The sequence below is a fragment of the Anolis carolinensis genome, unplaced genomic scaffold (assembly GCF_035594765.1).
Source record: "Anolis carolinensis isolate JA03-04 unplaced genomic scaffold, rAnoCar3.1.pri scaffold_12, whole genome shotgun sequence".
In the NCBI taxonomy this organism is placed as follows: Eukaryota; Metazoa; Chordata; class Lepidosauria; order Squamata; family Dactyloidae; genus Anolis; species Anolis carolinensis.
In genome coordinates, this window is record NW_026943823.1 from 1,732,953 (window position 1) to 1,759,736 (window position 26,784).

The 26,784-nt window shown below is 41.0% G+C and overlaps 2 protein-coding genes across 3 annotated transcripts; one reads left to right on the forward strand and one right to left on the reverse strand.

The window, feature by feature from the left end:
* Window positions 1–2,096: 2,096 nt before the first annotated feature.
* On the forward strand, window positions 2,097–8,597 carry mcts1 (MCTS1 re-initiation and release factor). The gene is made up of 6 exons (XM_003229209.4): window positions 2,097–2,290; window positions 5,575–5,727; window positions 6,184–6,281; window positions 6,379–6,512; window positions 7,779–7,846; window positions 8,375–8,597. The coding sequence occupies exons 1-6, from the start codon at window positions 2,280–2,282 to the stop codon at window positions 8,454–8,456; spliced, it is 546 nt and encodes a 181-aa protein (XP_003229257.1). The 5' UTR covers window positions 2,097–2,279; the 3' UTR covers window positions 8,457–8,597.
* Window positions 8,598–9,200: 603 nt separating this feature from the next.
* On the reverse strand, window positions 9,201–16,257 carry c1galt1c1 (C1GALT1 specific chaperone 1). 2 transcript variants are annotated; one of them, XM_062964131.1, is made up of 2 exons: window positions 16,236–16,257; window positions 9,201–10,480 (listed from the first exon to the last, which is right to left on the reverse strand). In XM_062964131.1, exon 2 carries the CDS (start codon window positions 10,473–10,475, stop codon window positions 9,525–9,527), a length of 951 nt encoding a protein of 316 aa, XP_062820201.1. In that variant the 5' UTR covers window positions 10,476–10,480; window positions 16,236–16,257; the 3' UTR covers window positions 9,201–9,524. The 2 variants fall into 2 exon arrangements, with proteins under 2 accessions (XP_062820201.1, XP_003229258.1); XM_003229210.4 differs by lacking the exon at window positions 16,236–16,257 and adding an exon at window positions 12,764–12,865.
* Between the last annotated feature and the right edge of the window lie 10,527 nt (window positions 16,258–26,784).

The window sequence follows — 26,784 nt, forward strand, 5'->3', positions numbered from 1 at the left end:
GTTGTTGTGAGTTTTGTGGGTCCGGATTGTGGTTTTGTGGTGTAGTTGTGTTGTTACAAATGGGAGGCAAGACTTTTGCGTTGTGTTGTCAAATTTTGTATTTCTGGGGCGTGTAGTTGTGTGCCAAGTTTCGTATTTCTGGGGCGTTTAGTTGTGTTGTTATAGTCACGATTAATTGTTGTGAGTTTTGTGGGTCCGGATTGTGGTTTTGTGGTGTGGTTGTGTTGTTACAACCGGGAGGCAAGGCTTTTGCGTTGTGTTGTTAAGTTTTATATTTCTGGGGCGTTTAGTTGTGTGCCAAGTTTCGTATTTCTGGGGCGTTTAGTTGTGTTGTTATAGTCACGATGCCTTGTTGTGAGTTTTATGGGGCCTGATTGTGGTTTTGTGGCGTGGTTGTGTTGTTACAACCTGGAGGGAAGGCTTTTGCGTTGTTTTGCCAAGTTTCGTATTTCTGGGGCGTTTAGTTGTGTTGTTACAGTCACGATGCGTTGTTGTGAGTTTTGTGGGTCCTGTGTGGTTTTGTGGTGTGGTTGTGTTGTTACAACTGGTAGGCAAGGCTTTTGCATTGTGTTGGCAAGTTTTGTATTTCTGGGGTGTTTAGTTGTGTTGTTATCGCGTGATGCGTTGTTGTGAGTTTTGTGGGTCTGGATTGTGGTTTTGTGGTGTGGTTGTGTTGTTGTAACCTGGAGGCAAGCCTTTTGCATTGTGTTGCCAAATTTCGTATTTCTGGGATGTTTAGTTTTGTTGTTATAGTCACTGCGCAAACAACTTTATCATTTTATATATATAGATTACAAAATAATATTATTGATATTATATGCATATACAATATATTATGACATTATAATAGTATATATTATTGTAAATTATATTGTATCTACAGTAGAGTCTCGCTTATCTAACATAAACGGGCCGGCAGAACGTTGGATAAGCGAATATGTTGGATAATAAGGAGGGATTAAGGAAAAGCCTATTAAACATCAAGTTAGGTTATGTTTTTACAAATTAAGCACTAAAACATCATGTTATACAACAAATTTGAAAGAAAAAGTAGTTCAATACGCAGTAATGCTATGTAGTAATTACTATATTTACGAATTTAGTACCAAAATATCACGATGTATTGAAAACATTGACTACAAAAATGGCTTGGATAATCCAGAACGTTGGATAAGCGAATGTTGGATAAGTGAGACTCTACTGTATTTATATATATGTATGTTGTTATTTTGATTGGAAACCACCCTGAGTCCCCTCGGGGAGATAGGGCGGTATATAAATAAAGTTTTATTACAGTAGAGTCTCACTTATCCAACACTCGCTTATCCAACGTTCTGGATTATCCAACGCATTTTTGTAGTCAACGTTTTCAATATATAGTGATATTTTGGTGCTAAATTCGTAAATACATTAATTACTACTTAGCATTACTGCGTATTGAACTACTTTTTCTGTCAAATTTGTTGTATAACATGATGTTTTGGTGCTTAATTTGTAAAATCATAACCCAATTTGATGTTTAATAGGCTTTTCCTTAATCCCTCCTTATTATCCAACATATTCGCTTATCCAACGTTCTGCCGGCCCGTTTATGTTGGATAAGTGAGACTCTACTGTATGTTGTTATTTTGATTGGAAACCGCCCTGAGTCCCCTCGGGGAGATAGGGCGGTATATAAACAAAGTTTTTTATTATTATTATTATTATTATTATTATTATTATTATTATTATTGTTATTGTTATTATTGTTATGATATCCTGTGCTCAAGCCAGATTTAAATGGATCCAGATAACCAACCTCATATAGAAATCCCTATGGCCGTGTAGATCCAGCCTGCCAATGAGCCCAACTCATTCCGTATGGCCTACACATTATGTTCAAGCCGAATAGAAAGTAAATGAAAATAAATGGGTGGATTGATCGAGTCATTTCTTTTGAAGCAAGCCAATGGAGGCCTTCCCAAGCCTGGAGGCCTAAGAAGCCTCCAAGCCGGGTTTGTGGGTCTCCATGGCAACGGCAGAACTGAGGGCGGAGTCAAGTTGCGGCCTTTGGATTTATTTATTTATTTAGTTAGTTTTGCGACGCCGGGAGCCGTCAAGCGGCGTTGCTTTCCGGCCGGGGCTGAGCAGGAAGAGACGAGAAGGAGGCAGGGCCGGAGAGGCCTGGTCTGACGGCGCGTGTCTCTCTCGGTGCGTGTCCGAAGGCGGAGGCAGGCGGGCCGGAGAGGGGGTCCGGGAGACTCCCAGGCCTCGGTGCGGCCTGCTCCGCGGGACTCAGGATGTTTAAGAAGTGAGTGGAGGGAATCCAGGGCGGGGTTGGGCTTCGGGCCTAAGCGGGGCGGGAGGCCTCAGGAGGCTAAACTACAACTCCCAGGCTTCCTTCTTTCTGCCCAACTTCGGCCCTCCCTCCAGGTGTTTTGGACTCCAACTCCCACAATCCCTAACCGCCGGAAGGCGGTTAGGGATTGTGGGAGTTGGAGTCCAAAACACCTGGAGGGAGGGCCGAAGTTGGCCCATGCCTGATCTATAACATTCATTCATTCATTTATTCCACAAGGTTTCTTCTGGATTATAACTGGATTATCTGTCAGTGTGGACACGAGGGGCCTTCCACACAGCCATATAATCCGGAATATCAAGGCCGATCACCCACAATAACTGCTTTAAACTGGGTTATACGAGGGCCCTTCCACACAGCTCTATAATACAGAATACCAAGGCAAGAAATCCCACAATATCTGCTTTGATCTGGAATATATGGCAGTGTGGACACGGGGAGCCTTCCACACAGCCATATAATCCGGAATATCAAGGCCGATCACCCACAACAACTGCTTTAAACTGGGTTATACGAGGGCCCTTCCACACAGCTCTATAATCCAGAATACCAAGGCAAGAAATCCCACAATATCTGCTTTGATCTGGAATATATGGCAGTGCGGACACGGGGAGCCTTCCACACAGCCCTATAACCCAGAATATCAAGTCAGATCACCCACAATATCTGCTTTGAACTGGGTTATATAAGGTCCCTTCCACACAGCTCTATAATCCAGAATACCAAAGCAAGAAATCCCACAATATCAGCTTTGATCTGGAATATATGGCAGTGTGGACACGGGGAGCCTTCCACACAGCCCTATAACCCAGAATATCAAGGCCGATCACCCACAATATCTGCTTTGAACTGGATTATATGAGGGCCCTTCCACACAGCTCTATAACCCAGAATACCAAGGCAAGAAATCCCACAATATCTGCTTTGATCTGGAGTATATGGCAGTGTGGACACGGGGAGCCTTCAACAGAGCCATATAATCCGGAATATTAACCCAGAATAACAAGGCAGGTAATCCCACAATATCTGCTTTGAACTGGATTATATGAGGGCCCTTCCACACAGCTCTATAATCCAGAATACCAAGGCAAGAAATCCTACAATATCTGCTTTGATCTGGAATATATGGCAGTGCGGACACGGGGAGCCTTCCACACAGCCCTATAACCCAGAATATCAAGTCAGATCACCCACAATATCTGCTTTGAACTGGGTTATATAAGGTCCCTTCCACACAGCTCTATAATCCAGAATACCAAAGCAAGAAATCCCACAATATCTGCTTTGATCTGGAATATATGGCAGTGTGGACACGGGGAGCCTTCCACACAGCCCTATAACCCAGAATATCAAGGCAGATCACCCACAATATCTGCTTTGAACTGGATTATATGAGGGCCCTTCCACACAGCCCTATAACCCAGAATATCAAGGCAGGAAATCCCACAATATCTGCTTTGATCTGGAATATATGGCAGTGTAGACACGGGGAGCCTTCCACACAGCCCTATAACCCAGAATATCAAGGCCGATCACCCACAATATCTGCTTTGAACTGGATTATATGAGGGCCCTTCCACACAGCCCTATAACCCAGAATATCAAGGCCGATCACCCACAATATCTGCTTTGAACTGGATTATATGAGGGCCCTTCCACACAGCCCTATAACCCAGAATATCAAGGCAAGAAATCCCACAATATCTGCTTTGATCTGGAATATATGGCAGTGTGGACACAGGGAACCTTCCACACAGCCCTATAACCCAGAATATCAAGGCAGATAATAATATAATATAATAATAATAACTTTATTTTTATACCCCGCCCCATCTCTCCGAAGGGACTCGGGGCGGCTTACATGGGGCCTTGCCCGACACAACAATATAATAACAGCAACAAGACAATAAAACAAATATCCCAACAATAAAACATCAGCATCAATAAAAGTCATAAAAATCAACATATAGCATAAAATGTTAAAAACAGGAGACTAATACACGGATCTGGGCCAAAGTGCAGAATATTTCAAAATGGGGAGAGGTAGTTTCACAGCTAAAATAGTCAATAAAGTGCAATATAATAATGGCAAAGCATCATCGATGGAGCTATTGTTGAATGGGCAGATAAATCGAACCTACAACGATTAATCATTGAAGGCCTTTTGGAAGAGCCAGGTTTTTAGGCTCTTCTGGAAGGAGAGGAGGGTAGGGGCCTGCCTGATCTCTCTGGGGAGCGAGATCATCCACAATATCTGCTTTGAACTGGATTATATGAGGGCCCTTCCACACAGCCCTATAACCCAGAATATCAAGGCAGGAAATCCCACAATATCTGCTTTGAATGGGAATATATGGCAGTCAAATTCAAAGTACAGTAGAGTCTCACTTATTCAAGGTTCTGGATTATCCAAGCCATTTTTGTAGTCAATTTTTCAATATATCGTAATATTTTGGTGCTAAATTCATAAATACAGTAATTACAACATAACCTTACTGTGTGTTGAACTACCTTTTCTGTCAAATTTGTTGTATAACATGATGTTTTGGTGTTTAATTTGTAAAATCATAACCTAATTTGATGTTTAATAGGCTTTTCCTTAATCCCTCCTTATTATCCAAGATATTAGCTTATCCAAGCTTCTGCCGGCCCGTTTAGCTTGGATAAGTGAGACTGTACTGTATTTGATTTGATAATCTGGATTATATGGCAGTGTAGGCCCAGGACCCTTACACACACAGCTGAATAAAATCCCACATTATCTGCTTTGAACTCGGATATATGATAGTGTGGACTCAGATATCCCAGGGCCCTTACAGACAGGCCCTATATCCCAGGATCTGATCCTAGGTTTTCTGCTTTAAACTGGATATGAGTCCACACTGCCAGATAATCTGCGGTAAACAGATTATCAGGCCCTGGCATATAGGGCCTGTCTGAAGGGCCCCCAGTTCAAAGCAGATATTGTGGGATTTTCTGCCTTGATATTCTGGGTTATATGGCTGTGTGGAAGGGCTGCCACTCTCCCAGTTTGGCATCATCTCAAAACAACTGGGCCCCTTCCACACGGCTGTATAAAATTCACATTGAACTGGATTATATGGTAGTGTGGACTCAGGGCCCTTCCACACTCGATAGGACTCATTCTGATTAGTTGTATGTAGGGTTTTGTTGGAAATTGGTGAGGCAGGAAGATAGCATAGCTACGGAAGTCACTTTTGAAATTCTATTTTCAGATTTGATGAAAAGGAGAATGTGTCCAATTGTATCCAGTTGAAGACCTCTGTTATTAAAGGCATTAAGAATCAACTGATCGACCAATTTCCTGGTATTGAGCCATGGTTAAACCAAATTATGCCAAAGAAAGACCCTGTCAAGATAGTACGATGGTAAGTATTTTCTTCTGCATTGCTCTTTGTTTCCCCCCCCCCCCCCCCTTATTTTGCTGTGTTGATTTTGTTGGTTTTATGTAACAACCCTTTTCAATATCACAGAGTGGCTTGGCAAATTGGTAGCAATTTCGTATTTATGTGCGAATTTATTCGTATTTATGTGCGAATGTGCTTTCAAGTTGCCTGTAGACTTATGGCAGCTTCATGAAGTACATAGGGTCTTCTTAGCCAAGGAATGCACATATGCTCTGTCCTCGATTGTTTTTGTCAGGATGTGTGTCTGTAGACAGGGAAAGATGTGAAGTTTCCTCTTTAAGATTGAAACAAATTATACCTATGCAGAATAGATAATGTATATATCTTTCAGGCTAGAGAAATATTTTATGTTCCCCACTTTAATGCAAAGAAGCAGACCAAAATGCCTTGTGAACTAATTATTTTTGTGTTTTCTAGTCATGAACATATAGAAATCCTCACAGTAAATGGAGAGTTGCTGTTCTTCAGGCAAAGGGAAGGGCCTTTCTATCCCACACTGAGATTACTTCATAAATGTAAGTGTGTTGGAAAAAACCAAAAAGATTTTGCAATGCAGGGAAGGGCTCAGTTCAGTCACTTACCTTCTTTGCTTATTTTTTTCCTCTTTTTTAGATCCGTTCATTCTACCACATCAGCAAGTTGATAAAGGAGCCATTAAATTTGTACTTAGTGGAGCAAATATAATGTGTCCTGGCCTGACGTCTCCAGGAGCTAAACTTTATCCTGCAGCTGCTGATACAATCGTGGTATCCTTGGAGAGTCACTGTTTCCTAGTCCCTGTATTGTGTGCTGGGGTTCTTAAAATGAGTGAAACCTATTTAGCTGTCACTGTTGAGTATTTCAATCAGCCTTGCTCAGGAATCTGATGCTTTGCAGGCCTGAAGGGACTATGTCACCACCTTGAAATGTGCAGCATTGCTTAGGAAATGAAACTGGAAATGGCCAGTTGTTTCGTAAAAACTTTCCTTTCAAAAGATGCCAGAGGGAGAGTTATACTTTGTTTTAAAGGAGAGTCACCACTCCTAAAGACTCCCAAGTGAGGCAGTTTGCCCAGCTTCATTTTGCGCAAAATATAAGCAATTTATTTATTTGTTTATGACATTTATATCCCGCCCTTCTCACCTCAGAGGGGACTCAGGGTGGCTTACAAGTTATATACACATACAATATATTATATTACTAGTATAGCATAACATAAGCACTACATAAGCATTATATATTATTATATTGTACTAAACAACTATATTGCAATATTATTAGTAATATTATATGTATATACAATATATTATAATTTTAGTATAGTATGAGTTTTATATATTATTATATTGTTACATTGATAACAGTTGATTAAATTCAATTAAACAATTAAATTGATTAGTACTACTACTATTATATTTATATTATTATGTCTATTATTATGTTTATTTGTACCCCACCTTTTCTCTCCACAAGGAGACTCACAAGTTCCTACAATGTTTGTGTTTTTAATGATATCCTTTCCCATCCCCAACATGGTGTTTACATTTCCCACTTTGAGTCCACTTTGGGAAGATAAAGCGGGGTATAAATAAATATAACAGCAAAAGGGCACTAGGCCTATACAACAATGGCTACATATTTCAGTGATGTGTTTTTCTCTCTCTAAAAGGAGTAATTTTTAATCCATTCTCCTTGGTAGAGCATGATTCTTTGAGTGAATACAGTGGATGATTTGGGAGCAGCATTATGGAAACTTAGACAGATATGGGTAGCCTGGTCATATATATGTGAATATATTTCTCATTAATATTCTAAGAATCTAAATTTCAACAGTAAATTATTATTTCAGGGTGCCCATGTTCTGTATTGAAATTGTGCTTATTTTTAATGTCCTGCATATTATTATGTATGTCTGGCATCGAATGGCTGTCATTTTTGTTGTGAACCATCCTGAGACCCCGGGGGAGAGATAGGATGAGATACAAATTATTATTATTATTATATGCAGTGTCTTCCTTAGCTTACTTTTCTAGGCAATAATGGCAGAAGGCAAGCAACATGCACTGTGCGTTGGAGTCATGAAGATGTCAGCAGATGATATGTGAGTCTAAGTCTCAACAGGACATTTTATCCTTTACTGTCACAGACTAGAATAATAATCTGGCCAACATGCAAAGCATTATTTCAGGCTTACCATAGCTTGTGTTAAATGCCTGCTCCTTCTGCAGGTGTGTTAAAAGAGTTGCTACTGGCAGAGGCTATTTGTTGGACCTCAGTGTGGAAAATACTGGGGTAGATGGGCTGTAATTTACATCCCTTGGTATAATATGGCTTTGTACATTCTTTTGTACACACCTTTGTCTGATTGTTTGATGAAAAAATATTTTCCACTGGAATTATAAATTAGATAAAATTTCCATTAGGACAGTTTTGATATGCTAGAATTGCTATCTTGGAAAATGTTCCATATCTTGAACTTTAAGGACTTTAGCTAATGCTGTCAAAAGAGTTCCTTACTTAGTGTATCTAGGTCATGTAGAGGCTATTCCCGTTCATCTACATCAAAGATCTGGAAACTGATGCCTTGCTGTTCTTTTCTCTCCCGCCACCCCTCTGCTTCCCTCCACAGAGAGAAGGTCAACAAAGGGATTGGCATTGAGAATATTCACTATTTAAATGACGGCCTCTGGCACATGAAGACGTATAAGTAAAGTGGCAGATGAGGTGCAGCTCTGACAGATTGCACTCCCTGTCATTGTGGACTACTTTGTAATTCTGTTTTTATGCGTGACTGAATGTACAAACTTATTTTGTTCTGTGGCTATGCTAAATAAATCAAGTGAATGCTGAAAGGGTGTGGTGACTGTACTTTCATGTTCTAAAGAAGCATTTCTGTCAATTTTTCAAACGAGGTGATACACGTCAAATGTCTTAGGAAATTAGATTGTGAAAGTGATGATACAGCTTCGATTTGTTAGCTGTGGGAGTTTGGTGGCAGCTTTAGCTCTTCAGATACTTTAGGCAATTATTTGTATCTGTCAGCAGTAGCTATGCTGGGTAAAGCATTTTGGAATTAACATTTGGAAACATCTGACAGACTAAAACCTTTCGCTTTCCCTAAATGAAAATAATGCAGGTGCTATCTGTAGGGTTCCAGCTATAAGAAGCAGCACATGTAGGCACAGCACAAAAATGACAATGTTCGCATCAGGAATTGACAGTATCCCATGACAGTGGAAATTAGACCCTTCCCACAAACACTATCATTAAGACTTGCTTCAGATTCTGCTAGAAACAGGTTCTACCAGAAATGCACCACCGAATCTTGCCCTTTGTTTTGTGGCCTAGGCTAAGCTTTCTATGCAGAGCAGAAGGAAATAGGAATTTTATTTGCATTTTTGTCCGAGCTCAACAGCTATAGATTTCCAAAGTACAGAACACACAAACTGCCCCGAAACTGTAAAAATAGATTTAATTTACAGAAGATTGAGGATAATTTGATTTTTTAAATATTTACATCTCCCTATACATTTCCGTCAACAAAGAAACCCTTAGATAGATTTTCAGTTTGTATAAAAGGATCATTTTTCGCTTTAAAAAAGAGGACCTCCTTTCCCACTTGTAAAGCGTTACAAAAGCAGGTTGTGCAAAAAGTAGTCACACACCGATACCGTCAAGTACAAAATCTGGATCACCTCGTGTACATGCCGTTTGCTGACGGACACTAAAAGATTTAAGACTACTACGCGTTTTGCAATGCTGTTCCTGTGCAACTGCCTTCAGTCGTTATCGGAGCCTGGCGGAGGTAGGAAGACGAGCGCGTCGTTGAAACTGTGCCCATAGGCTCGGAGTCTGTAAACGCCGTACATCATGACATGCATGTGGTTGGGAGCCAATCCGCTGAACGTGATGGCCATATCCGAGCAGCAGCCTTCCACCACCTCCTGCGGGTGACTGGACATGGCCTCTTTGATGAGTGAGCCAACCGGCTTTGTGTTGAAGACATCCTTTTTTTCAGAGTCCTCCGCATTCTCGGCATGGATCCCGCTGTACTTCAAGCAGACGGCCAACTGCTTGTCTTCGGACAGTTTCCAAATCATGCCTCCCTGTTCAGGACATTTATCCGGCTCCTGGAAAACCTTGTAAAGCCGCCTTAGCGACTCGACGCTTAACACGATCCCTCCGTCCACGTTCACATACTGCAGGTCCCCGGACGTCTCGGTGCGGCCCGTGTAAAACGGTTCGGACGAGTCCTGTTTCAGCAAGAAGTATTTCAGATTCTCAATAATGGCGAAAGTGCTGGGACGGGCCAGAAAGAACCAGTTGTAGCTATCTTTGTAATTCTCATAGGCAAGTGTGTATGCTTTCCGCATCATTGTCCACATGTCGTCTGTGTCAAGGACAATGGAGTCAAAGACTTTGACTTTCTCCGAGCTGTAGAATTCGGCTTTGTCGCAATGTTTGCTCCAGGTCTCTCTCACGGCGGCCCAGTGGCCCAGGTCCTTCGGCTTGACCAGGATGATGCAGTACACGCGGATGCTCCGGCTCAGTTCCAGCCGCTCGTCCTTGGAAAGGTTCAAAATGTCCTCCTTTTTGGGAGCCTGGAGGTGCCGGTGCTCGTGGGGTTTCGTGATGTGGCCCACCTTAATGTGTCCGAGGAGGCTCACCAAAATGCAGAAGATGCCTCCCAGCATCATGCCCTTCACAAACGAGCCGCTTTCGGAAATCATGGTTCCTAGAAGAAAGGCAAAAGCGTGCGATGAGCACGGGTGACAGACTGGGGGTAACGCAAGACCAGAGCCTTAGTTATTGACTTAAGCTTTTACCATTTGTCATCACAGTGATCATTGCTATGAGTAGTATGTGGGATGATGGGAGTTGCAATCTAGCACATCTAAAGTGTGTCCGGGAAAGCTGGGCTAAATAATTACACTATAGGTAAAGATAAAGGTTTTCCCCTGACATTAAGTCTAGTTGTGCCGACTTTGGGGGGGGGGGGGGTTGGTGCTCATCTTCATTTCTAAGCTGAAGAGCCTGTGTTTTCCGTAGACACCTCCAAGGTCATGTGGCTGCCATGACTGCATGGAGCGCCATTACTTCCCGCCAGAGCGATACCTATTGATCTACTCATATTTACGTATTTTTGAACTGCTAAGTTGGCAGAAGCTGGGGCTAACAGCGGGAGTTCATCCCGCTCCCCGGATAAGACGGATTGAGTCCCCTTGGGTGAGAAAGGCGGGCTAAAAGTGCTGCAAATAAATAAATAAATTTGAACCACTGACCTTTAGGTCAGCAAGTTTAGCTGCTCAGCGGTTTAACCCGCAGTGCCACTGTGGGTTCCCCAATAATAATAATAATAATAATAATAATTATTATTATTATTATTGTATGCTGCCTCCATCTCCCCAGCTGGGGACTCGGGGTGGCTCACACGGGGAACAAGCCCAATATAATCACATAAAATCATAAAATAACAATTTAGACACCAGACAACACAATTTAAAAACAATTTAAACAACTCATAGTTAATTACACTAAAAAAATTACACTATGTGACATTATTTTTGATCTTGGGTTATCAATGTCATTTTCTGGGGCATGCGGTGGCGCAATGGGTTAAACCCTTGTGCCGGTTGAACTGCTGATCTGAAGGTTGGGAGTTCGAATCCACAAGACAGAGTGAACTCCCATCTGTCAGCTGACTATAGCATTTGTTGCATTTTGTTAGTAGGTCTGAAGCACTGACTGCATAGAGAAGCTGATGAAGAAACACAACTTACAAACTACAGTAGAGTCTCATTTATCCAACATTCTGGATTATCCAACACATTTTTGTAGTCAATGTTTTCAATACATCGTGATATTTTGATGCTAAATTCATAAATACAGTAATTACAATATAACATTACTGAGTATTGAACTACTTTTTCAGTCAAATTTGTTGTATCCAATATCTATCCTCCAGATTGCACCACTATTTTATGACCCTGTTCTTTGTGGTTTTTATTCTTATTTCTTTTCTCACACCGAGTTTTAACTTAGTGTTCATGTGGCCCGCCCTTGTTTTTATTGTTCTTCTGATTTTGCGTTGTAATGTATATTATCATTTATTGTATTGTTCAATGTGTTATGATTTGTTGCTCTTTTTATATTCTGTTAAATTGTATTGTTCTGGGCATGGCCCCATGTAAGCCGCCCCGAGTCCCCGTTGGGGAGATGGTGGCAGGGTATAAATAAAGTTTATTATTATTATTATTATTGTTATGTTTTGGTGCTTAATTTGTAAAATCATAACCTAATTTGAGGTTTAATAGGCTTTTCCTTAATCCCTCCTTATTATTCAAGATATTCGCTTATCTAAGCTTCTGCTGGCCCATTTATCTTGGATAAGTGAGACTCTACTGTATATTGAAAACATTGACTACAAAAATGCGTTGGATAATCCAGAACGTTGGATAAGTGAGACTCTACTGTATTAAAAAAAATCTCTAAAATCAGGACAGTAAATAAGGAAGAACACTCTGAAAACTGGGTAACTCCAGGCAGGAAACAATCAGGGCCAGCTAACACCTCCCAACAAAGGATCCCCCAAGGCAAGGAACAGCCAGGCTTAGAAGCTGCAAGGCTATTCGATAATAATCAAGCTGGCCAGTGGCAACATTCACACTTGCCTTAAACAGATAAGAGTTCTTTCTCTCTCTCTCTCTCTCTCACACACACACACATATATATATAATATAATATTATAATGTCCCAGAAGCATTCTCTCCTGACGTTTCGCCCACCTCTATGGCAGGCATCCTCAGAGGTTGTGAGGTGTTTATATATATATAAAACCCCCACTGGCCTAGTTTCCAACACACCTCACAACCTCTGAGGATGCCTGCCACAGAGGTGGGCGAAACGTCAGGAGAGAATGCTTCTGGGACATGGCCAGTCAGCCCGGAAAACTCACAGCAGCCCAAGACTAATCATATAGCCGAGGATATAATAGGAATGACACGAATACTCAACTCACCCGTCAGAGAAGCCCCACCAACTCGCCACCCAATCTCCTCCACAACCCGGATCTCCTTCCGCTTCCGCTTCCCCTCCGCGACCCCTATTGGTGGAAGCCTGGCCCACGTGGCTTTCCCCTCGAGTGACGTCAACAACCTCCAAGAGATAGGGACAAAGTGCCTCGAGGACCGCAACCCATACTTCCGGTACTCAGTGGACACACTTATTGGCCACACCTACACTGGGGAGTTAATGCGTTTTGACACCACTTTCAGTGCCCTGGGATTGTTGTAGTTTCGCAAGATCTTGAGCCTTCTCTGCCAAAGAGGGCTGGTGCCTCACCGAACTGCCTCTTCTAGGGTCCCACAAGTGGTGTCAAACCGCATTAATTCTGCAGTGTGGGTGGCTGCACCCATATTTCACCCATGGCTGGATAAATGTAGTTTCTGGTTGCTTGAGGGTTACTATTAAAAATAGACATAACTTATAATACTTATAATACTATAAGTTACGATATATATATATATATATATATATATATATATATACACACACACACACACACACACATACATACACACATGTATATATAAATACACACACACATATATATACACACACAAACACACACATATATACATATATATGCATATACACATGTATATACATATATACACATATATATGTATATTAACACATATATACACACATATGTATCTATACATTTATATACAAACACATATATATGTATATATATATACATATATATGTATATACACACACACACATATATACATATACACACATGTATACATACACACACATACTGTACACACATATGTACATATATAAGTATATGCACATATGTATATATACACAGCACTTAACCTATATATACACACATACACACATACATATATATGTATATTAACACATATATACACACATATTTATCTATACATATATATACAAACACACACATATACATATATATGTATATACACACATATGTATACATACGCACACATATATACATATACTGTACACACATATGTACATATATGTGTATATATACACAGCAATTAACATATATACACACATACACGCACATGCACACATATATATTTACACACACACATACACATATACAAGTATATGTATATACATATACATACATAAGTATATTAACATATATATACACACATATATGTATATACATATACATACATACATATATATGTATATTAGCATATATACACACACATATACTCATATATGTATATATAATTGTACCATAAACTATTATGTATTGACTTGATTAGTTCTAGTTTCCTGCTTCAGATAGGATCTGATGCTTTAAGGATATTTAAGCTTAAAGATATAGGAAAGGAAAGCCTGCCCCCGTGTGGCCGGAAAGAAAACAAACCAAAACTAATAGAATATCATATTGATGACTTGGATGAGGATAAGAGGAATTATCATAACAATAAAGCAGAGGCTGGAAGGCCATCTGCCAGGGGTGCTTTGATGGTGCTTTTCCTGCATGAGAAAAAAGGGGATGAACTACATGGCCTTTGGGATCCATTCCAACTCTAGGATGCAACAATAACATACAGCCCGAAAGACTCACAGCAACCCATTGATTCCGGCCATGAAAGTCTTTGACAATACACTAAACATATATTCACTTTTATTATGTGTCTAGATCAGGGGTCCTCAAACTTTTAAAGCCGAGGGCCGGTCAAGAATCCTTCAGACTGTGGAGGGGCCGAATTATCATTTGGGGGGGAAAATGAACAAATTCCTATGCACACTGCACATGTCTTATTTGTAGTGCAAAACAACAACAACAATGAAAGAACAATACAATATTTAAAAATGAAAACAACTGTAACCAACATAAACCTATCAGGATTTCACTGGGAAGTGTGGGCCTGCTTCTGGCCAATGAGATAGTCAAGTTAAGTAGGATTGTTGTTGTTGTGCCTTCAAGTCATTTCAGCCTTTGGGCGAGCCAAAGTCTAAAATTATTTATTAATTCATTTACTATATTTATTTATTACATTTATATCCCGCCCTTCTCACCTCGAAAGGGACTCAGAGCAACTGTATGCACATACAATATATTATATTATTAGCATAGCACAATATAAGCATTATATATTACTATATTGAACTATACCACTATACTGTAATATTATATGTAATATATATCATATAATTAATATTATTATATGGTATTATTAGTATTATATTGTATAACATTATATTATTATCAAGATTATATGTATATACAATATATTATATCATTTAAAATGATATAAAATATTATATTATAAAACTGAGGGCGGGGGCCAGGTAAATGACCTTGGAGGGCTGCATCCGGCCCCCGGGCCTTAGTTTGGGGACCCCTGGTCTAGATTGTATAATAATGTCTTGGGGTCACACTGACTGAAATTGCACACTTATGGAATATGGTAATTCTTGCTCTTACAGCCATGAATTTTACAATGTGTTGCTATTTTTAATCCAGGCAGGATTAAAAGTAAACAAATTTATTTATTTATTTATGACAACATTTATATCCTGTCCTTCTCAAATAGTCCAGGAACTATTCCTCTTTGTAGCCATATCTTACCATAATAATAATAATAATAATAAGAAGAATAATAATAATTAAAAGATCTCAGCCGGCATTTGGAAACCATAGACATTGACAAAATTATGATCTGCCAACTGCAAAAGGCCACCCTACTGGGATCTGCGCACATCATCCGAAAATACATCACACAGTCCTAGACACTTGGGAAGTGTTCGACTTGTGATTTTGTGATATGAAATCCAGCATGTCTATCTTGTTTGCTGTGTCATAATAAAATAATAATAATAATAATAATAATAATAATAATAATAATAATAAAAACTTTATTTATACCCCGCCACCATCTCCCCGCAGGGATTCGGGGCGGCTTACGTGGGGCAAAGGCCCAAACAGCATAAGGACAAAATAAACAACAACATAACATAAATCACAATATAAAAAGATAAAAAGAAATAAAACAGTAATCCATATATATAAAATGTAATGTATGTTTGTAGGACTGAGTAAACAACCAAACCACTGAACCAAATCACACCAGATTTGGCCACAAAAGACATAGTCATCCAATTTATGTCTTTCAATGAAAAAATCTGGAAAAGAAAGTCCAAATTAGAGAACGAGGAAGAGCCGTTTCCAACCCTGGTTGCTGGTCAGAAGGGTAAGCCCTGCCCCCTTTAGGCCCCGCCCACTTCATTTCCTAGCAACCACCTTGGCCACAATGGCGCCGGATACAGCCAGGGTTCGGGCTTTTGAGGCTGCAAGGCTATTCACTGCAATTCCGTCTGGCCAACAAAGTATTCCCATAAGCCACAGCAACACGTGGCTGGGCACAGCTAGTCCAATATAAAACAAGAATATTATAACAGTTAAAAGCCTTCTGCTTTACTACCTTTTGGCACGCAAAAGGGTGCAAATTCGGCTCACTATTGGCATATCATTTTCTCATCCTGCCTCATGCAGCAAGGAAAGCAGGCTGTAAAACTATCAGATTTATTCCAACGCGATCTTTCCTGGATTGCAAACCACTTCCTTCGGATGCGCTGATGGAGTGCCGGAGTCAAGCTTCGTGCGTACCACTACCTAGCGCGAGTGAAAAGAAATACAGATCGTGACACTAGTAAGACTGGTATGAAATCTTTGATGCAGCAATACTCGGGTTTCCCCGGAAATTAATTGTCTCCAAAAATGCAGAAGCAGTAATTCTGCTTTCAAACGAGCAGAATGGGAAATAACTTCTTCCAAATCGCAATGTGTGCTCTCATCAATTCGGACAGAATTAACACTATGTAACTCCGCTACGTTCCTGTGTATATATACTCCTGAAACGTCAACATTGTATTTCAATAGTGCGATGGAGGAAGTGGATTGTAATACGTACGAGGGTTGAATGAAAAGTAATGCCTCCACCTTCGTAACTCCTCAACAGATGGCAGTCCTGGTCTGCGGGAGGTCCTGGCTTGTTCAGTAGACTCTCCTATACAGTTAGTTCCATTTGGAGGGAAGGCTTAGCATTGAACGGTTGTGTTGTTAAAGAGCGAAGTATGGAACCCTGTACAGATGGTTCCATTTGGCGGGAAGCCTTAGCATTGAACGGTTGTGTTGTTAAAGAGCGAAGTATGGAACCCTGCACAGATGGTTCCATTTGGCAGGAAGCCTTAGCATTGAACGGTTGTGTTGTTAAAGTGTGAAGTATGGAACCCTACACAGATGGTTCCATTTGGAGGAAAGCCTTAGCATTGAATGGTTGTGTTGTTAAAATGTGAAGTATGGAACCCTGCACAGATGGTTCCTTTTGGAGGGAAGCCTTAGCATTGAACGGTTGTGTTGTTAAAGTGTGAAGTATGGAACCCTGCGCAGACGGAGAAGCCTTAGCATTGAACGGTTGTGTTGTTAAAGTGCGAAGTATGGAACCCTGCACAGATGGTTCCATTTGGAGGAAAGCCTTAGCATTGAACGGTTGTGTTGTTAAAGTGTGAAGTATGGAACCCTGCACAGATGGTTCCTTTTGGAGGGAAGCCTTAGCATTGAACGGTTGTGTTGTTAAAGTGTGAAGTATGGAACCCTGCGCAGACGGAGAAGCCTTAGCATTGAACGGTTGTGTTGTTAAAGTGCGAAGTATGGAACCCTGCACAGATGGTTCCATTTGGCGGGAAGCCTTAGCATTGAACGGTTGTGTTGTTAAAGTGCGAAGTATGGAACCCTGCACAGATGGTTCCATTTGGCGGGAAGCCTTAGCATTGAACGGTTGTGTTGTTAAAGTGTGAAGTATAGAACCCTGCGCAGATCAATGTGACTTAAGCAACGTTCAGTCGTTGAATTCTTGACACCCCAAAGGAGATTCATCAGAGAATGCAAACTGTTTATGGTGATTCTGTTGATGTGTGTTGTTGGGCGAGTAAGTTTAAAGATGTTGAGGTGGGAACATCTGACTTGCGTGACAAACAAAGAGTTGGACGTCCTGTGACAGCAACCACCGAGTTTCACGAACAAAAGGTTGACAGATTGATTCAGGACGATCATTGTATCACTCAGAGAGAAATTTCAAGCATCATCGGCATTTCACATTATTGCTTTGCTTGGCTATCGGAAGATCTGTGCACAATGGTTCCTGTGAGACGTCGGTTGTGGAAACCGAGTGTCGACTTCTTCCGTGACGACTTCAGAAAACATATTCATCGTTGGCAGAAATGTATCCAATTGTCTGGTGATGATGTGGAAAAGTGAATAGTGGTTGTTAAAGAGCACATTCTAAGGATTATTTCTGTGTTTGATTTATTAAAATTGGGCAGGGTAGAAATATCAGAAATAATAAATACTAAATAAATTAAAATAGTCCCATCCAAACCCAAGTGACGAAGGTGGAGGCATTACTTTTCATTCAATCCTCGTAGAATCATATTACAATCCAGCCTTGGCTGAACTACTGCTCCCAAGATTCAATAGCAGCCCATGTGTTATCAAACTGCATTAATTCCACAGTGTAGATGCACCCCAAGGCATATAAAACGGAAGGATGTCTATCCTTAAGAATAGAGTTTAACATCTCGGAACTATAGCAATAAATCTAACCCTTATATTAGTTGTGACATGGAACAGCACTGCGCTCTTCCTTCTCCATGCGCCAATAGTATCTGCGCATTAAAAGCATCTCAAGCATTCTTTCCGGGCCTTTCCTTGGCTAATCCCCTGCCCAATAAAAAGGAAGAGGAGAGTGGAAACGCGCTGGAGGGACACTTGGCATCTGCAGCGCATTTGTCATTCTGTCAAGGACGCTGCCTTGGAAGCCGGAGGAAAACAATTTGCAGAAGCAGCTGAACCAGTCCGTTGCGACTCATTGGGATCCATGTCCGGCACCCGGGGACACCGGGCCTGGCGGTGCAGAGCGGAGGTGACACGGGACACACGGATTTGCTGATAAAGAAAACGTTAACAATGATATATTAGAATCCTAGAGTTGGAAGGGACCCCATGGGCCATCTAGTCCAACCCCAAATGCCTTCATGCAGGAAAAGCACCATCAAAGCACCCCTGACAGATCATTATTATTATTATCAACACAACGACGTTGTATGGCACAGCAAACAAGATAGATATGCTGGATTTCGTTTCGCAAAACCACAAGTCGAACACTTCCCAAGTATCTAGGACTGTGTGATGTATTTTCTGATGATGTGTGCAGATCCCAGTAGGGTGGCCTTTTGCAGTTGGCAGATGGTGATTTTGTCAATGTCTATTGTTTCCAAATGCCGGCTGAGATCTTTTGGCACAGCACCCAGTGTGCCCATCACCACCGGGACCACCTGTACTGGTTTCTGCCAGAGTCTTTGAAGTTCAATCTTGAGGTCCTGATAGCGGCTGAGTTTTTCCTGTTGTTTTTCATCTATGCGACTGTCACCTGGGATGGCAACATCAATGATCCAAACCTTTTTCCTTTCCACAACTGTGATGTCTGGTGTGTTGTGTTCCAGAACTTTGTCAGTCTGGATTCGGAAGTCCCACAGTATCTTTGCGTGCTCATTTTCCAAGACTTTTGCAGGTTTGTGATCCCACCAGTTCTTTGCTGCTGGGAGGTGGTACTTGAGGCATAAGTTCCAATGAATCATTTGGGCCACATAGTTGTGCCTCTGTTTGTAGTCAGTCTGTGTGATTTTCTTACAGCAGCTGAGGATATGATCAATGGTTTCGTCGGTTTCCTTGCACAGTCTGCATTTTGGGTCATCAGCTGATTTTTCAATCTTGGCCTTAATTGCATTTGTTCTGATGTCTTGCTCCTGGGCTGCAAGGATCAGGCCTTCTGTCTCCTTCTTCAGGGTCCCATTATTATTATTATTATTATTATTATTATTATTATTGACACAACGACGTTGTATGACACAGCAAACAAGATAGTCATGCTGGATTTCGTTTCACAAAACCACAAGTCGAACACTTCCCAAGTGTCTAGGACTGTATGATGATGATGATGAGCAAAAGACTCCAAAGACCTCTTGATTGGCAGTAATAGATCATTTGGATGCCCAACTTTGCAATAAATGTGATTATAGTCTTTTCTTTGAGAAGAGACCCTTTCGACTGACTTCTCCATAGAAATGCGGTTTTGCCATATTAATGTAAAGAAGACCAAACCTTGCTTTTAAATGCATGGAAAAAGACGTTGTTTCTTGCTAGCAGATGGTGTGTAAACAATACTAAAGCAACAGCAAAACAAACCCAAAGGTTTGGGCTTTGCTACAGTTTCCAAGAGCGAAAGAAGCCCATCCGTTCCAAAAACGTAGCTCGGTTCAATTGCAAAACAAAAACTATATTTATCTTAACAGTTTCCAAGACATAACAATGTTAGGCTGGGAATTAAAGACAGAAGGGGAAAGCTGTTTTGGGAGGGTGTTTGTTTCCTATCTGAATAATAATAATAATAATAATAATAATAATAATAATAATAATTGACACAACGACGTTGTATGACACAGCAAACAAGATAGTCATGCTGGATTTCATTTCACAAAACCACAAGTCGAACACTTCCCAAGTGTCTAGGACTGTGTGATGTATTTTCAGATGATGCGCGCAGATCCCAGCAGGGTGGCCTTTTGCAGTTGGCAGATGGTGATTTTGTCAATGTCTATTGTTTCCAAATGCCAACATTGCACGCATCTGTGCGCATCATCCGAAAATACATCACACAGTCCTAGACCCTTGGGAAGTGTTCGACTTGTGATTTTGTGATACGAAATCCAGCATATCTATCTTGTTTGCTGTGACATAATAAAATAATAATAATAATAATAATAATAATAATAATAATAATAATAATAATAATAATAATACATCACACAGTCCTAGACACTTGGTAAGTGTTCGACTTGTGATTTTGTGAAACGACATCCAGCATATCTATCTTGTTTGCTGTGTCATACAACAACAACAACAACAACAACAAGAACAATAATAATAATACATCACACAGTCCTAGACACTTGGGAAGTGTTCGACTTGTGATTTTGTGATATGAAATCAAGCATGTCTATCTATTATTATTATTATTATTATTATTATTATTATTATTATTATTATTATTATTATTGCATCCTAGAGTTGGAATGGATCCCAAAGGCCAGGTAGTTCATCCCCTTTTTGTCATGCAGGAAAAGCACCATCAAAGCACACCCGACAGATGGCCATCCAGCCTCTGTATTATTATTATTATGCAGAAATGGCTCTCAAAGCATCCCTCTCCTCTCCGATAATGAGGATTTCCCTCTTCCCCTCCATGCATGCCATTGTATTCTCCCTTCGCCAATAAAAATGCAAAACCCGGCTGCCTAATTGCGATTCCCCCCAACTCTTCTACTTACCGAGCACCGCTCTTTCCATTGGGGAGCATTAATGGCGTCGTTATCTTCCCAATAATGTCACCTTAATGCGTGTTGCCTGTCCGCCTTGTTCCCGATGTAATGAAAAGCCTGTGTTTGACAAACAGCTAAAGATATGTTTGCCTTTTGATTAAGAAGAAATGTCTCCAGCTTGTAAGCTGTCGGCACAGGACGAACCCCAAAGGGAGCCGTGCATCGCCGGAAAGTGTCTTTGGGAAGGGAGAGTGCGCTGCACCTCTTGTGACTCTTTCACAGACTTCGCCTGTGGAATACTTCAACATGTGTCAGTAAGCATTCAGAGAGGCATTTCAGTCTTTTGGAGTGGAGGAAAGTTGTGCAAAAGCTGTGAAACCATCCAAGACGGAGCTCTGGAGGGCCACGTCCAGATCCCAGGAAGAGTGGTTTCAGCCCTGGAATCCTGGTTCTTATATACTATTTTTGCATTAATCTATTTACGTCATATAGGCATTATCCATCACCAATTAGTGTCAAAAAAAAGTTTTACTATGCACTTTATTAAAAGCTACCTTTGCATTTTCCTAAAATATAGACTACTTTCAAGACCTCTGACCCTCCATTAGGCCTTATCTAAGGAATTCCCATCTAGGCTCTCAGGATCCATTAATTAACAAATTCCCCCCTATCTTAGCTTGTCAGAGAGTCATTAGTACTCCTACATGGCGCCAGGTCTTACCTTGACATCCCAAAAAGCCTTAATTTGTCTCTTGTCCATTAGCTTATCTATTCTTGTTGACACTTGACATATGTCTCTGACACTTAGGGTGAACTTTGGTCTCTGCTTATGGGGAGACTGTTATTTGCTGAGCAGAGTGTATTTTGGGGCTATATGCACACAGTCTGCTTGTGATTACATTTTTCCTATTCCTATTTCTAATATGATTACATTCAATATATAGTTTCCAATACAAGTATTATATTTTCCCAATACACCTTCATCAATCCAAGGCACTGAACCTATTTGGGGGAAAGTGTTCTGCCCTTTAAAGTTCAGACTAAAACCCAGATGGAGTGTTCGCCCAATGGACAAGGAAGCCAATAGGAACCCCTTTTGTTTATGCTGAAATGTGGCTGCAGATGTGACTCCCTGACTGGTCAAGTCGGACGCTTTGTGGCAGAGTCTTGGTCACAGCTGCAGAGGGAAGTGGCAACAACATTATTCTTCCGCAGGTTCATTAGTCAGAATGCACTCGCCGTCCACTCTGGCAACAGATGCTGAATGTCACGAAAGGACGGCCAATTGCAATCTGATATTATTGTATTTTGACTGCCAGGAATGGAAAGAAGAGCTTATCGGATACTTTTTTTGTTTTGCCTCCGGTGCCAAAACAGCCCAGCTGGCTTTGAGTCTTATACACCTTGACTTCAGAAAGTCGCCTCACCTCAGGAGGCGGAAAGTCTTCTTCAGCTGCAACAGAACTGAATACAAATGTGTTTTCCTGTTGGATATTATTTTTGAAAAGAATTCCAGGAGTTATTTCTTGCTCTCAGTGTACGTGCGTGCCAGAGAGTGAACCACAGGCCCACATCTCACGCGACCTTATCACGAAACAATGAATTAAAACGAAAATCTGCATGCAACACGTACAACTGCCTAACTGTATGCAGCGAACCAAGGAATGAGTCCAACATACATCTCTGCCTGTTGTTATTCTCCTTTCTGACATTTGTGGAAATGGATTGAGAAGCAAAGAGCGTCTGAGACGGGATCAGCCAAGGCGGAGAACTCTTTCCAGCGTGAAGATCGGGCTTAAGGACGCGGACAGGGAGCAGCAGGTTCAGGTCAGCCTTCATTAATCCATCATCATTGATTTAGAAACAGAAGGTTTGTCAAAGTCACATTGGCAAGCGGACATAACTGGAGCCTGATGCTCGGAGGGCATGGATGCTCGCAGGCAGCATTTTGGATAATAATAATAATAATAAGCAAAAATCAGAAACTCCTCAAAACACAGCAGACAAAGAATCAGTACAAGAAAACCGCACTACAAACTAGAGCTGACAGCTGGCATAACAAAACATTGCATGGAAAGTTCCTTGATAAAATTGAAGGAAAAGCTGATAAGACCCTGAAGAAGGAGACAGAAGGCCTGATCCTTGCAGCCCACATGAACATGTGATTTTGTGATATGAAATCCAGCATATCTATCTTGTTTGCTGTGTCATAATAAAATAATAATAATAATAATAATAATAATAATAATAATAATAATAATAATAATATGCTGGATTTCGTATCACAAAATCACAAGTCTGGTTTCTGCCAGAGTCTTTGAAGTTCAATCTTGAGGTCCTGATAGCGGCTGAGTTTTTGATTGTATATTTTTGCCGCTTCTGTGACTGTTCATTTGTATTTTGATTCCGTAGCTCACTTGTCGATGCAGCATATCTATTTTGTTTGCTGTGTTATAATAAAATAATAATAATAATAATAATAATAATAATAATAATAATAATAATAATAAACTTTTTTTGTGGATCTCATATGATTCTCTAACCTTTCATTATTGAAGGGCTAAAAATGAAATTGATGTCCTTGCATTTTGCTCTGGGAACACCAGAAAAGGGTGAAAAGTGTCCCTTTGCCAACCCTATAATGCCATCCATCATTGCAAAGAGCAAGACAGCAGGAAGAAAATGACAGGAGCAGAAATGAGCCTGTCCATCTTTGGGTATCTTCTTCTCCTCCATATTGACCTTCAAAAGGGGTTTTTTTTAATGGGGGAAAGTTTCTAGTTTATTTTGCAAAAAGGAGTTTTTCAAAAAGACGCTGCAAAAGGCTTCGTCTCTTGTTGTGCAAAAGGCCACCTTGGCAGCAAAGTGCAGCCGAGCTCTTTGGACTCGAGACACCTGTCACCGCAATCCGGATGGCACGGTGAAATATAACTCTGGAGAGAGTGTGTACGTTCTTTTAAAAAATCCCTTAGAAAGTGCTTTCCTTGCAAATAGCGCACGCACCACGACCTTTTTTTTTTTTTTTTGTGTATCTCACCACGGAAGGAATTTAATTTACTTTATGTCAGAAGGTTGACATGTCAAAGAAGAAACGGGTGCATTGGGGGTGCCAGGCGGAGGAAAGGTTATGTGTCACGTCTTCTAATTTGTATTCCCCGGTTGTGGGAGAAATGGCATTTCAAGGGAACTCCGAGAGGGCTTGCTGGTGGTCTGCAACGCATGACGTGACGTGGATCCAGCAGAACACAGGTTTTGCGGTGATGTTGTCAGTGGCAAATGGCATTTTGTCCTCGAGTGATGGATCCAGGACTCCTAGGCTCACAATGATGGCCTTCTCGGCCAGGAATGATATCATTCCTTTCAGCTTTGTTGCAATTTTCACTGTCACTGGGGTCCAACATATTGTAACACCCTTAAGCAGCGCAGGAAACCAACACGGAGGCCAATAAACAATCTAATATCTTTATTAAAGCAATAAAAGTTCTAAACAAAAAATAAGCAGAGTATATAGCCCAGCAGTTGACCTTTTAGAGAAGATCAAAATTAGTCCGATATAATGAAGTTATATGTCCAGTATTAGAGTCTAAAGTCTATAATCCAAATAACCGAAACGCACTCAAACTCTTTGGAAGTTTGAGTGGGGAAAGAGCAAGGTTTCACAGGGAAATTCTTGAAGTAAAGTCCAGACAAGGATTCAAGGCTAGGCAAGGTATTTCATGGTGGATCTGAAAGGCAGTCCAAACTTGACAAGGAGTGGAACGCAACTCCCGGTCTACTTGTGAGTAAGCGCACCAGAGGGCCGCTTGGAAGCTCAGGAACAAGAGTCGATGTTCTTCTATGAATAGTCACGTTGACACTGCGATAGGGAAAGCTCAGTGCAGAACTTTTTATGGAAGTTCAAGAGCTTCCCCCAACAGGTGTTTAACTCCCCAAATCTTCCCAGAGAACGAAGCTGTTTCAACATCGTACCAGATGCCTGCCTCCCTGAAACTTCCCAAGGGAAACGGTTTAATCACAATCGTCTCTCTCCGCTAATCTCGCGCTTCGTCTTAGAAACTGCTTATGGGAGCGATGTGTTTTGAGAAAGGACTTCCTATCAAACACCAAACTTTCCAGGGAACCAGGCTCTGTTTCAAGGGCGTCCCTAATTGGCTCTGGCACGAAAATGTCAACAGGGGACATCTGGAATGGAACAGAATCTTGTTGAGATGGGAAAAAGCCCAAATCCTCTTCAGTTTGATCTATGATGACTGCGGGGTCATGGGCCAAAGGTCCCTGAGACATCACACATATTGGATTGTATGTTTTCCGGGCTGTGTGGCCATGTTCCAGAGGCATTCTCTCCTGACGTTTCACCCACATCTATGGCAGGCATCCTCAGAGGTTGTGAGGTCTATGGATAAACTAAGCAAGGAAGGTTTATATATCTGTGGAAGTTCCTGGGTGGGGAAAAGAACTCTTGTCTGTTGGAGGCCAATGTGAATGTTGTACGTAATCACCTTTGTTAGCATTAAATGGCCTTCCCAGCCTCACATCCTGGCCTGGGGGAATCCTTTGTTCAGAGTCGTTAGCTGCCCCTGATTGATTCATGTGGACAACTTCAACAGAAGAGAGGAAACCATGAAAATGAACAAAATCTGGTTCCCAGTATTAAAAAACTCCAAAATCAGAACAGTAAATAAGGAGCAGCACTCCGAAAACAGAAGAATTCCAGGCAAGAGAGAGCGCATATTCTTGCCACTTACTTTTATACCCATAGGCTTCTCGAGATCAAACAGGGACTACAGTGAATTATATAGCCTTCATCATACTTGTCACATGGTTATGAATCAGCTGAACTCTTCAGTGCATGTGTGTGACCACATGTGCATTAGAACTGTATTTTTCCAACAGTAAGCTGCCTTGAGTTCCCCTTGGGGTAGGGAAAGCCAGGATATAAATATGGTCAATAATAAATAAATCAAATAAGTACAAGGAATGAGAACCTGCAAGTCCTGGTTGTACATTTGTATATATTGCAACGGTGAATATTAACGCCTCCGGATATTTTGAATGAAAACTCGAATACGTGAGTTTACTAAACAGTGTGTAGATAACATCAGATGCTGGCAGTTGGACTTGGCTGATTGTTGTATCCCAGCCACAGGCTGGCCAGATTCAGGATGAAGATGAAGGGGATTTTGGTTTTGGGATTCAAGAGCAGCAGTCTGAGGCTGAAGTCAGCTCAGAGATGCAGTTTCAGTTTGAGCAGGATGAACTGCTGATTCCAGGAGAAACAGATAACGGTCAGGCTGACATTCTTCTCTTGAGAAATGATTTATTTATTTTTATTTCGTGTCAAAAGCATTGGTACAGCAAATACATTTCAAATAATGGAAATAAAATAGAAAAGAAAAGAAATCACAAGCAACTAAATAGTTTTGGGCCAAAAGCGGGCAACAGCAACCGCATTGTTGCGGTTCTTCTGTTGAGAAATGATGAGGGAGAAACTTCAGCCTTGGAAAATAATGAGGGTGACGGTTTAGCTCCTGACCAGGTGCAAGATAACGGTAGCACAAGCAATGAGTTATCTAGAGAGGACCGTTTGTCTTGGAT

Bases quoted from the DNA above. Each gene is read 5' to 3' on its own strand.
- c1galt1c1 (XM_062964131.1), bottom strand. From the start codon at position 10,475: ATGATTTCCGAAAGCGGCTCGTTTGTGAAGGGCATGATGCTGGGAGGC.
- mcts1 (XM_003229209.4), top strand. The intron at 5,728-6,183 runs GTAAGTATTTTC...TGTGTTTTCTAG, and splicing joins CCTGTCAAGATAGTACGATG to TCATGAACATATAGAAATCC. The intron at 7,847-8,374 runs GTGAGTCTAAGT...TTCCCTCCACAG, and splicing joins AAGATGTCAGCAGATGATAT to AGAGAAGGTCAACAAAGGGA.